This window comes from Danio aesculapii, chromosome 20 (assembly GCF_903798145.1).
Source record: "Danio aesculapii chromosome 20, fDanAes4.1, whole genome shotgun sequence".
Lineage (NCBI taxonomy): Eukaryota > Metazoa > Chordata > Actinopteri > Cypriniformes > Danionidae > Danio > Danio aesculapii.
This window is the reverse complement of record NC_079454.1, coordinates 8,123,359-8,135,569: the sequence shown is the minus strand read 5'-3', so window position 1 is coordinate 8,135,569 and position 12,211 is coordinate 8,123,359. Positions and strand designations below refer to the sequence as shown.

Here is a 12,211-nt window from a genome sequence, read left to right as displayed (position 1 = left end):
TTTATGTTACAGTCTTATTTCAAAATGGATTAAATTTATTTATTTCCTCAAAATTCTACACACAATAATACACCATAATGGCAATGTGAAAAAAAAAGATTTTTTAAAATTGTTGCAAATTTATTAAAAATAAAAAACCTGAAAAATCACATGCACATAAGTATTCACAGCTTTTGCCGCGAAGCTCTAAATTGAGCTCAGGTACATTCTGTTTCCACTGATTATTCTTGAGATGTTTCAGCAGCTTAATTGGAGTTCACCTGTGGTAAATTCAGTTGAATGGACATGATTTGTAAAGGCATACACCTGTCTATATAAGGTCCCAGGGTTGACAGTGCATGTCAAAGTACAAACCAAGCATGAAGACAAAGGAATTGTCTGTAGACCTCCGTGAGTGATCGGGAGAGAAGGGGCTTAGTCAGGGAGGTGATCAATATCCCGATGGTCACTCTGTCTGAGCTCCAGCGCTGTGGAGAGAGGAGAACCTTACAGTAGGACAACCATCTGTGCAGCGATCCACCAATCAGGCCTATATGGTAGACAGAAGCCACTCCCTGCCTGGAATTTGCCAAAAGGCATCTGAAGGACTCTCAGACCATAAGAAACAAAATTCTCTGGTCGGATGAGACTAAAATTGAACTCTTGGAGTGAATGCCAGGTGTTACGTTTGGAGAAAACCAGGCACCACATTGAACATCTCTGGAGAGATCTGAAAATGGCTGTACACCTTCGCTTCCCATCAAACCTGATAGAGCTTGAGAGGTACTGTAAAGAGGAATGGGCAAAGATTCCCAAAGACAGGTGTGCCCAGCTTGTGGCATCATATTCAAAAAGACATGTGGCTGTAATTGCTGCCAAATGTGCACCAACAAAGTATTGAGCAAAGGCTGTAAATACTTATTTAAATGTGATTTTTCAGGTTTTTTTTTTTTTTCAATAAATTTGCAACAACTAAAAAAAACTTTTTTCATATTATAGGGTATTGTGTGTAGAATTTTGAGGATATAAATGAATTTAATCCATTTTGCAATAAGCCTGTAACAAAAAAAAATAGGAAAAAGTGAAGCGCTATGAATACTTTCCAGATGCACTGTATATAACTCAAATATAACTTCACACTGTGGCAGATCTTGAGCCTGTGGAATAACAAGCTAGTTCCATACAAAAAAAGACTTCTTGGACTTTCTTTTATTGAACATGCACACTTTTGCTTGTCCTTGTATCTATTGCAGTGTTTTTGTTGCACAGGATAAATGGAGACTTAATAAGAAGTGTCTAATCCTTTACTTAGTGGGCAAAAATCATCCTGCAGATTCTTGTTGCAACCAGCTCCAAAATTCTTGCTTGGAACTTTACTGAACAATACTGAAAACAATGTTTATCTGATTCAAGCGTGTTTAGTTTGGGGTTGGGAATAAACCTTGCAGGACAGTGGGTCTCCAGGAACAGGTTTGGAGACCCTGAGCTACATTGATGTTTGTTTATGGGAATGTCTTTGCCATAACAGATATTTGAGCTCTAATCTCGATATTGTCCTTCTCTTTATTTCAGACCAGCAGTTTCCCCCCTGGTCGCCATCCCGAGATTTCAATGAGGATAGAAGCCTCGCTCCACCCAGGAACATGAAGGGCTTATCAGGTGGTCGTGCACCGCACCAGATTCCCACACTACCCCCGTGTGGAATGGCGGAGTGCGAGCATCTCCATGACCTGCACGGCATGCATGTGTCCGATCTGCGCCACACCTACCTGCTCAGCCCCACGGAGACCTGCGTCATGGACTTCCATCACCGTCTTTCACCGCGCAGCTCCATCCACTCCGACTGCATGATCATGTCACCTATGGCGTTACCTTCCACTGTCCCTGCCGACCATGTTTCCAGCAGCACCTTTCCCAGAATGCACTACAGTTCGCAGTACTATGACCCAGCTGCCCGGGAAGACTGTGCAGCCATCACCACCTCAGCCACATCCGCAGCAGCTGCCGCCGCTGCTGCCGCCGCAGCCTCTCATCACGGCAGCAGCAAGAGCAACCGCATCCCTGCAAACCTTTTGGACCAGTTTGAAAAGCAGCTTCCCTTCCATCGTGACGGCTTTCACACACTGCAGTATCAGCGCACATCTGCTGCTCCAGGTGGGGAGCAGCGCAGCGAGAGCCCCGGTCGCATCCGACACCTGGTGCACTCTGTCCAGAAGCTCTTCACCAAGTCCCACTCACTAGAGGGATCATCCAAGATGAATGGCACTAAAGGGGAAAGCGGAAGCGGGGGAAGCCATCACCATCACCACGGCAGTCATCACTCATCAAAACACAGCAGCAAGCGCAGTAAAAGCAAGGAGCGCAGGCATCGGTCTGGGACAGGGGGCTGGTGGAGCTCGGACGACAACCTAGACAGCGACAGCACCTACAGAACAGCCAGCGCCTTAAGCCGCCACCATCACGAGCATATTGGTCACAGTTACCCAGAATCCATCCACACGCATTTCGGAGATCACTCACTCAAAACCTCCAAGAGCAACAATGACGTCAAGTGCTCGGGCCGTGAGGGTCTGTCTATGGCACCTGATGGAAAGTTCATGAAGAGGAGTTCCTGGTCAACGCTCACTGTCAGCCAGGCCAAAGAGGCTTACAGAAAGTCCTCTCTCAACCTGGAGAAGCCCATGATGCATCAGGACCTTAAACCATCTTTCCGGTCCTCACACTACCTACAGGTAGGAAGCATGGCTTTCTTAAGCAGATCCATATGAAGCGTAACATTGCGTGATTATTATTTGGTTTAGTTTAGTGAAAAATTAGTGCAGGGTTTAGAGAGGAAAGTGCAAGGGGGTGAGCAATTGTTGAAGGACTTTGAGCTGGCAATCAAACTATAGTTTAGTTCAGTGGTCACAAACCATTTTTAACTCTCTGACCACTCAACAAAACACTAATGTTTATACAGGTCACTACAGTTTTAAATGAACCTGCTATTTGTTGTAGGTTGTTAACTTTAGGTGCACGCCTTTATTAAACAATCTGCCACTGATTTGAATAGGCATGATATGTACTTAACAGGTCTCCAAGCCTAGAGAAACTCAAGTTAACAGGCAGTGCCATAAGAGGGTTGAGTTTCACTGAAGCAATCAGGGTGCAAGCAGAGTGGGTTCAGTTTAGACTTGCACAGGATAGATTTTTTTGCAATATTGAAGTTTTGCCATGTTCCCTCTCAACATTTGTGCTAGATTTGAGCAAATACAAATGTGATCTTTGCTTATTGTCACCTTGTGGGTACATTCAGCATATCAAGAAGTCAGATAAAGACAAACAGCTATTCTTTCAAGTATCTTATTGAAAGCATATTCAGGTTTAATAAATCACTGCTTGCGAAAAGCTCATTCACTCTCCTTACGTTGCCACATGGAATGAACTGCCAATTACGCCGGTACTGTATTTGTTTTATGAGGTGGGTGCCCTTCCATTGACAACCCAGCAATTGGATTACACTTACTTGTGAACCCCCAGTGTTGGAAAACACCAATATACACTTAGTCACACACACAATTTAGTTGATTCAATTCACCTTTAGAGCATGTCTTTGGACTGTGGGGGAAATTGGAGCACCTGGAGAAAACCATACAAACACAGGGAGAACATGCAAACTCCACACAGAAATACCACCTGGACCAACAACCTTCTTGCTGACAACTAACAATTTTACTACTTTTTACCCAAAACGTCCATTTTCTAGAATGAATACTAAAAACTCACAATTAAAATATTGTTAAATTGACTAATGTGCGATCTGTGAAATATTCTGTTTTCCTTTTGAAATTATGGTAACAGTAAAATAACTATGTGTAAGAGCAAAAATCTTCTCTCTATATCTTCTCTATATTATATTATATATTATATTATATATTAGTAGCCCCTCATGAATTATTCACCCCCATTTATTTTTTTTCACAATTTCTGTTTTACCAAACAAAGATTTTTTCAACACATTTCTAAACATAATAGTTTTAATTACTCATTTCTAATAACTGATTTATTTTATCTTTGCCATGATGACAGTTAATATTATTTTACTAGATATTTTTCAAGACACTTCTATACAGCCTAAAGTGACATTTAAAGGCTTAACTAGGTTAATTAGGTTAACTAGGCAGGTTAGGGTAATTAGGCAAGTTATCGTATAATGATGGTTTGAGCCGTCCACTGTAACCGCGACTCTTTGGGCTTTGTGCAGGGACTCCTCTATCTCTCTTCTTACTTTGTCGTACAGAGCAGGAATCTGTTTATCGGAGAATAGCTTTCGGTTTGGTATCTTATAACGAGGCTCCAAGACATGGAGGAGGTGTTTAAAACTTTCGTTCTCAGTGACACTATAAGGCTGAATATCTTTGCAGATAAACAATGCAATAGCATCCGTGATTGCCATAGAGCGCGCGGAACTGTTAGCAAGCGGGGCATGGAAAAAACTTTCAGTGCTTTTCTCACCACTTTTAGAGCTGTTAGCTACAGGTGAATCAGAGCAAGAAGCAGAGGATGCAGGAACACTGGAAGATGCTTCCACAACAACACCGTGGCGCCGCTTCAAGTGAGACATCAGATTCGTCGTACTGCCCGTGTATTTTACAGATGCGCGGCACATTTTGCAAATTGCATCTGTCTTGTCAAGTCGTCCATCTTTCTTGTAAAATCCATAATGTTGCCATACTCTAGATTTAAAACCCAGTGGGGAATAAATTGTCTCGGCGTCCGACATGTTTATTTTGCTTCTCGCGCTTTCTGAGGGCGCACCACTAGCTTAATCCGCACACCTGACCTGAGTTGTAGTGTAAGTGTAGTGTACACATCCGCAAATCCGTTGCTAAGACATACTTTATGTAGGTCGATTAAATTATGCGCTAAAAACAGTTTGACAACACTTGTTAATAAATAAAAAATACATTCTATATTAAAAAGATAAGTTGTATCTTGGAAAAATCGATGCATTTCGCAAAAACCGATGCATCTCGATTTGCTTTTAATATTTCATTCATCCTCTGCTGCTCTACCGATGCACTCGCATCGTGCACGCGCATGGCCGCGTATCGATACATATCGGTTTATCTTCCCATTCCTAGTATTGATGTTGTTTTGAGATCAAGATGTCTGCTGAGATACATGTCTTCTTTTACAGTTACTATTCTCTAAACGAACCACTGTCGCAGCAGAGCAACAGTTTGGTTGAAATTAGTCAATGTTTAATGACAAATAACTTGAATAACAACATATCTGGTTTAATGGCATATGCATTTGAAAGTACTGAAATGTTATTGCCAAACCACTTGCACACAGAACTTTTTGTCTACTTTAAACCCAAGATATGCTGTCATGATATTACCCTTGAGCAAAGGACGTTACCCCAGGTTACTCTAGAGGGATTGTTCCTGTAATAAGAGTAGACTTTAGATAAGAAATGCATGAGGTCCCTGAAGCGATAAAAGTACTGGTTTTGACAGCAATACCTCTGAGGAAAACCTGTTTAGTCTATTTTCTTTTAGTCAAACAATTGGACAGAATGAGACTGAATCCAGTCATTGATTATCTATTGTTATTGTTTAAGACCTGTGGGAGTCACTGAAGCCTAAGAAGAGCGGATCAATACAGATTTGATGTAGTGAAAGCGTATGTGGTTAAAGCAGTAAGAAACTTTTTATATGATATATGGTTTGAAGTATGTTTGGTCAAATAAAATCCATGATGTAAATATTGTTTAGTAATACCAGGCAAAATCTATCTATTGTTTATTTTCTTACTTAGGCCTAATGTCTTTCGTACATACAGGAACTGCCAAGACAAATTTACCATAAGGCGTGGTACAGGACAAAATGGTCTAACGCAAGAAAGACATGACCAGCAGGGGCAGTTATGTGACAGTGAACATACTGAACTGATATATTGTAGAAGCCAGAGCATGTGAGCGGAGCTGAGTGGTGTGACGCTCTGCTAAGCATTCGATCCATGGTCGTGCGCTCCAGTCTGCTCACGCTCGCAGGTAAACCAATACTGCTCATATCCCGCTCCGACACAAAATTTGTAGGCTAACCCTGATTTTTTTTGTAACTAAAAATTCTTAAATAACTGTCTAAAATTAAAGCACGCTGATAAAATAAGTTTCTGTTTCAAAGTGACATTCTTTCTTGTGCTTTTCTTCAGTACAGTTTTAAAAAATATATTTTAATAGACCTAAGTAATCAACTGTGAATTTTATGGATTATTTATTTTGACAGAAATCCTGAAAGGGTTAATTCACACAGAAATGGAAAGTCTGTTATTTATTACTTAATTTTTGGTAGAACTGACCACTTAAAATTTGGCATTCGGTGATTTATTTATTTATTTATTTATTTATTTATTTATTTATTTATTTATTTATTTATTTATTTATTTATTTATTTACATCAAGCAATGTGTTTTTCACTTTGGCCATGAAGTTACTTTTTACCTTGATAGTGGGCATTCCGGAGCAGGTTTAAATATCTTATTTTGTAAAATAAACAAATAAAACATATGACTAATATTACTTTTTTTTTGTCTCTCTGTGGTATAGTATCTTTGGCTAATATCGTTATCGCAATAAATACGAGAAAATATTGTGAGAGATTTTTACCCCCTGTTGATTCATGGGTCTAAACTGACCCGGGCATCATTTTAACAGCAGTAAAAAAACCTAAACAATGATTTTTCATCTTTCTCAATGTTTCATCTCATCTTAGAAAACAAATAGCATTTTCGTATTCTCATATTTTCATGAAAGCTGTACACATTTAAGGTAAAACGGGTCAACTTTAACCCATTTTTACACCTCAAAAACCACTAGCAAACATACAAACTCCAACACACACAAACCAAACACACTCAATAAGAATCTGCTGCTTTAACTACTATGAATACTGTATTGCTAAAATCTATTTGCAGGTACTTTTAGCTTAAATATACCTTTTTAAGTAAAAAATTACTGTTCAAAACATTTATGAAATAATCCACACTGATGAAGGAAAACCTAAGCATTCACAATGTTTGTGATGAAGATGAGATTGTTTCTTCTTGCAAAATAAGTTTGAGGATTGAAATTCAACGTAGATGCTTTATTTTAGAGGTTTAGTGAATGCTGGTCATTTTTGAACTGAAGAACGAACAGTATAGAGAATTGTTAGACAACAGAAGCGTAGCTGTGTATAATCCACTTCACATCTGGCTGCTGATAACCTTCAGGCTTTATTCTGTGAGAAAAACCGGCTAGATGAACATTATCCTTTACTTAGCATTTGTAAAAAAAATGAGGCATATGAAATAGGGCTTCACTATATATCATTTAAGCATCAATACCACAATGTCTGCATCTGCAACAGTCACATAGCAGGATATGCAATGTCAAATCAACATGATAGTTGACGCGGAGCCACAGTTGAAAATTGTTGAAATATTTTAAAAGTTACTGAAATGTTTGCAAGTGTTTTTAGGGCTTGTAGCTGTGTGAACTTTTCAAGCCAGGTAAATCATTCAGGCACAAGAAATTATACTGTTTGTAATTATAAAAAAGATTAATTGTAATTGTGTAAAAGTCAAACTTGACATTTGATCAGTCAATTTGTGTACCTGAATATTGCTAGACGCCCTGAAATCAGTATATTTCACCTGCATTTTTGCTGTACTGTACTTTACTTTATCGATTCTTGTGATTGATTTATTGTATTTTATGCGCTCCACTACAAAGTCATCACAGTCAGTATAAAATTATGTTTTTATATTCAAATAAAGCTATTCCAGTCATCTGGTGAAAATGTACTCAATATCCCAATATATATCGCAGGGAAAAATCGCAATGTCAGTTTTTTCCAATATCGTGCAGCGCTAATATGAAGTCTGTCTGTCCTAATATGAAAACTGTCACAGGAATGATCAATTTTAATACATTTTATACAGTAAAATTTCCTTCATGTTGTCCTAACACAAATTAAGTTAACTTAATCGGTTATATTGGTTTAATGTGTTTGTTCAACTCAATTGCAATAAGTAGTGTGAACAAGCGGCAAAAGCCATGCTTTGAGTGTAGTGTATTATAGTTTTTTTCACATTAGGCATTGTCTTATACCGCTTCTGTTGTCCCAACACAAATGTATTAAGTTAATTGAATCATTTTTACAAATTTAAGTGGATTCAACATAAAACAGGCGATGCAGAAGGTTGCTGGTTCGAGCCTTGGCTGGGTCAGTTGGCGTTTCTGTGTGGAGTTTGCATGTACTCCCTGCGTTTGCGTGGGTTTCCTCCGGGTGCTCCGGTTTCCCCCACAGTCCAAAGACATGCAGTACAGGTGAAATTGGGTAGGCTAAATTGTTCGTAGTGAATGAGTGTGTATGGATGTTTCCCAGAGATGGGTTGCAGCTGGAAGGGCATCCACTGCGTAATAACATGCGCTGGATAAGTTTGCGGTTCATTCCGCTGTGGCGCCCCCGGAATAATAAAGGGACTAAGCCGAAAAGAAAATGAATGAATAAATGAATGAACATAAAACAGTTAAGTTGCCCCCCCCCCCTTCCCCCAATAAAAAACCTTAATAATTGTGTTATTTCAGCTCAATTCCAATAAGTAGTGTAAACAAGCGGCTGAAGCCATGTTTTGAGTGTAGTGTATTGTAGTTTTTTCACACATTGTACATTGTTTTATTCCACTTCTGTTGTCCCAACACAAATTTATTAAGGTAATTTAATCGTTTTTACAAATTTAAGTAGATTTAACATAAAACGGTTTAGTTGCTCCCCCCAAAAAACTCAATAATTGTGTTGTTTCAACTCAATTCAAAAATGTAGTTTGAACAAGCGGCGATAGCCATGTTTTAAGTGTAGCAATGTTTTTTTTTACACTTAGTGCAGTTTTTTACCATTTCTGATCAGGATTCTGAAGGATTCGGGGCACACACAGGTCATGCTGACTGCTCGATAGCACTACTCAACTACTCAGATCCTGACATCTAAATGACATCTTCCTCTGTGAAGGTTAATTATGCTGTAAGTACCAGCAGTCTCACTGTACTGAGGAGCTGAAGACTACTTTGTACAAATCGTCAGCACACTCTGTTCTACAACACTGCCATGTTTGAATGGGAGAAAATGAGGCTTGTCCTGTTGTTGACCTTATTAAAGACTGTCAGAGCTCAAGAGAGGCGACAGCCTGGTTGAGTTGTAAGTGACATTAGACTAGATACACATGCTAATGAATCATTCAGGAATAACAGCGAACTTCAAATTTGGTCTCATTGTAAGTCAACTGTGTTTCGGTGCATTTAAAATGTAAAGTTCACTGCTAGTTTCTTTGGGGACATAACAATGTGACCCTGTACCACAAAACCAAAGAATTAATCTGTGTAAATTAATTCAATGGAAAAAAAAAAAAAGGAATCTTCAGTCAAAGTCTGACCATTTGCTTCTGCGTTTGGAGTGGTGGTCATTTTCTGTTGACGTCAGTATGACAGCTTCAGCCACAATATTCTTAACCACACCTCTTTTACCGTTGCTATGAGGGAATGATGTGCTAAAAGAAAGCCCCGCCCCTACTCAATATTTCATTTCAGTTAGAAGAACATAAACATACTGAAGACTCAGCAACTTCAGTTTCATGTGGAACTTAAGTAATTTGTTCACTTTTCTTCCGTATTGTTAGCATATAAAATATTTGAATAAAGTTAGTCTCTTGTTTTTTCTTGTAGTATACATTTTCCACAAAAATATTGTTGGTTTATTTATGCACTGTAAAAAAACTTGAAAAAATTGTAAGGCAACTTGCTACAGAGTTGACTCAACTTAATTCAACTCACATTTAAAAAAAAAAAAGAAGCTGTGCAGCAAGTTGCCTTACACTTTTAAGTTGTACAATTTTAGACAATAGACTGTTAAATGGGGCAAAACAACAGAAACCACAACACCATGTTATATTGTATATATGTACAGATAAGGAATTCATATTTCCTTAGTACTGGTTAGAGTATATCTATTTAACCTGTTCTTCTAATAACTCTTGAGTTATAAATCTGTAGGCATGTGTAAATAATTGCAAAACTCAGCAATTTGAGTTACTTCAAAAAGTAATTTATTACTAATGATTAAAATTGTATATAAATTACTTTTCCAATTACTTTGTCAGAAAAGAAACTTAGTTTCTCAGTAATTTAATTTAATGACAAATTAATGGCCATATTTCTTATGGATCATATATTGACAACATTCATACATTTTTCTTCGGCTTAGTCCCTTTATTCATCAGTTGTCGCCACAGTGGAATAAACCTCCAACTTAGCATATGTTTTACGCAGCGGATGCCCTTCCAGCTGCAACCCAGTACTCGGAAACACCCATACACACTTATTCACTCACATGCAGTGCATCCGGAAAGTATTCATAGTGCATCCCTTTTTCCAAATTTATGTAAGTACATAGGTATTCACAGCCTTTGCTCAATACTTTGTTGATGCACCTTTGGCAGCAATTACAGCCTCAAGACTTTTTGAATATGATGCCACAAGCTTAGCACACATGTCTTTGGGAATTTTTGCCTATTCCTCTTTGCAGTACCTCTCAAGCTCTATCAGGTTGGATGGGAAGCAACGGTGTACAGCCATTTTCAGATCTCTCCCGACATGTTCAATAGGATTTAGGTCTGGGCTCTGGCTGGGCCACTCAAGGACATTCACCGAGTTGTTGTGAAACCACTACATTGATTTTTTTGGCAGTGTGCTTTGGGTCATTGTACTGCTGGAAGATGAACCGTCGCCACAGTCTGAGGTTAAGAGCACTCTGAAGCAGGTGTTTTATCCAGGATGTCTCTGTACATTGCAGCATTCATCTTTCCCTCTATCCTGACTAGTCTTCCAGTTCCTGCTGCTGAAAAACATCCCCACAACATGATGCTGCCACCACCATGCTTCCCTTTTGGGACGATATTAGCCTGGTGATGAGCGGTGCCTGGTTTTCTCCAAATGTAACACCTGGCATTCACTCCAAAGAGACAATTTTAGTCTCATCAGACCAGAGAATTTTGTTTCTTATGATCTGAGAGTCCTTCAGATGCCTTTTGGCATGTTCCAGATGGGGAGTGGCTTCCGTCTCGCCACTCTACCATACAGGCCTGATTAGTGGATTGTTGCACAGATGGTTGTCCTTCTGTAAGGTTCTCCTCTCTCCACAGAAGAGCTCTGGAGCTCAGACAGAGTGACCACCGGGTTATTGATCACCTCCCTGATTAAGGCCCTTCTCCCCCGATCACTCAGCTTAAATGGCCAGCCAGCTCTAGGAAGAGTCCTGGTGGTTCCAAAAAACTTCCACTTACGGATGATGAAGGCCAGTGTGCTCATTGGAACTTTGAGAGCAGCAGAAATGTTTCTGTAACCTTCCCCAGTCTTGTGCCTTGAGACAATCCTGTCTCTGAGGTCTACAGACAATTCCTTTGTCTTCATCCTTGGTTTGTGCTTTGACTGTCAACCCTGGGACCTTATATAGACAGGTGTATGCCTTTTCAAATCATGTCCAATCAACTGAATTTACCACAGGTGAACTCCAATTAAGCTGCTGAAACATCTCAAGAATGATCAGTGGAAACAGAATGTACCTGAGCTCAATTTAGAGCTTCACGGCAAAGGCTGTGAATACTTTTTTTTAAAATAAATTTGCAACAATTTAAAAAACTTTTTTTACAATGTCATTATGGGGTATTGTGTGTAGAATTTTGAGGAAATAAATGAATTGAATCCATTGTGGAATAAGGCTGTAACTTTAAAAAATTATAGATATTCTTGGTCACTAGTACAAATATCATGGCCTTTGTCAGATTTAAAAAAAAAATCACGATTAAAGCATTTTTCAGCCTAATTTACTGTACAAAGAGGATGAGTTCAAAGGTCTTCAGCTAAACAGCAGTCTGATTAATCAGCTCGAGCTTCATCAATGTTAGCACAGCTCTCTGAAGTACCCCTGGTTCATTTCAAACTTCCTTATCAACTCTAAACCCCGCGAGACATTCCTATCTCCTAGCAAAAAGAGCAAGCGAAAATGTGGTGAAAGTGCTAAACTCAATCTGAATCTGTAATGATAACGCACAATCTCCCATGGATTGGAAATGTCTAAAAGTATTCTGCAGTTGTTGCTTCAGCATCGGAAGTTTTTTTTTCTCATTTTGATTCCTCTAATCCTGCTCTTGA

General features: G+C 39.1%; 1 protein-coding gene across 1 annotated transcript in view; it reads left to right on the top strand.

The window, feature by feature from the left end:
- Nucleotides 1-1,574: 1,574 nt before the first annotated feature.
- Nucleotides 1,575-12,211, top strand: part of LOC130247893 (disks large-associated protein 2-like) — a 142,426-nt gene continuing 131,789 nt past the window's right edge. The window contains exon 1 of the mRNA XM_056481382.1: nt 1,575-2,711. Coding sequence (XP_056337357.1) covers nt 1,623-2,711 — 1,089 coding nt within the window. The 5' untranslated portion in view covers nt 1,575-1,622. The remainder of the gene's footprint in view (nt 2,712-12,211) is intronic.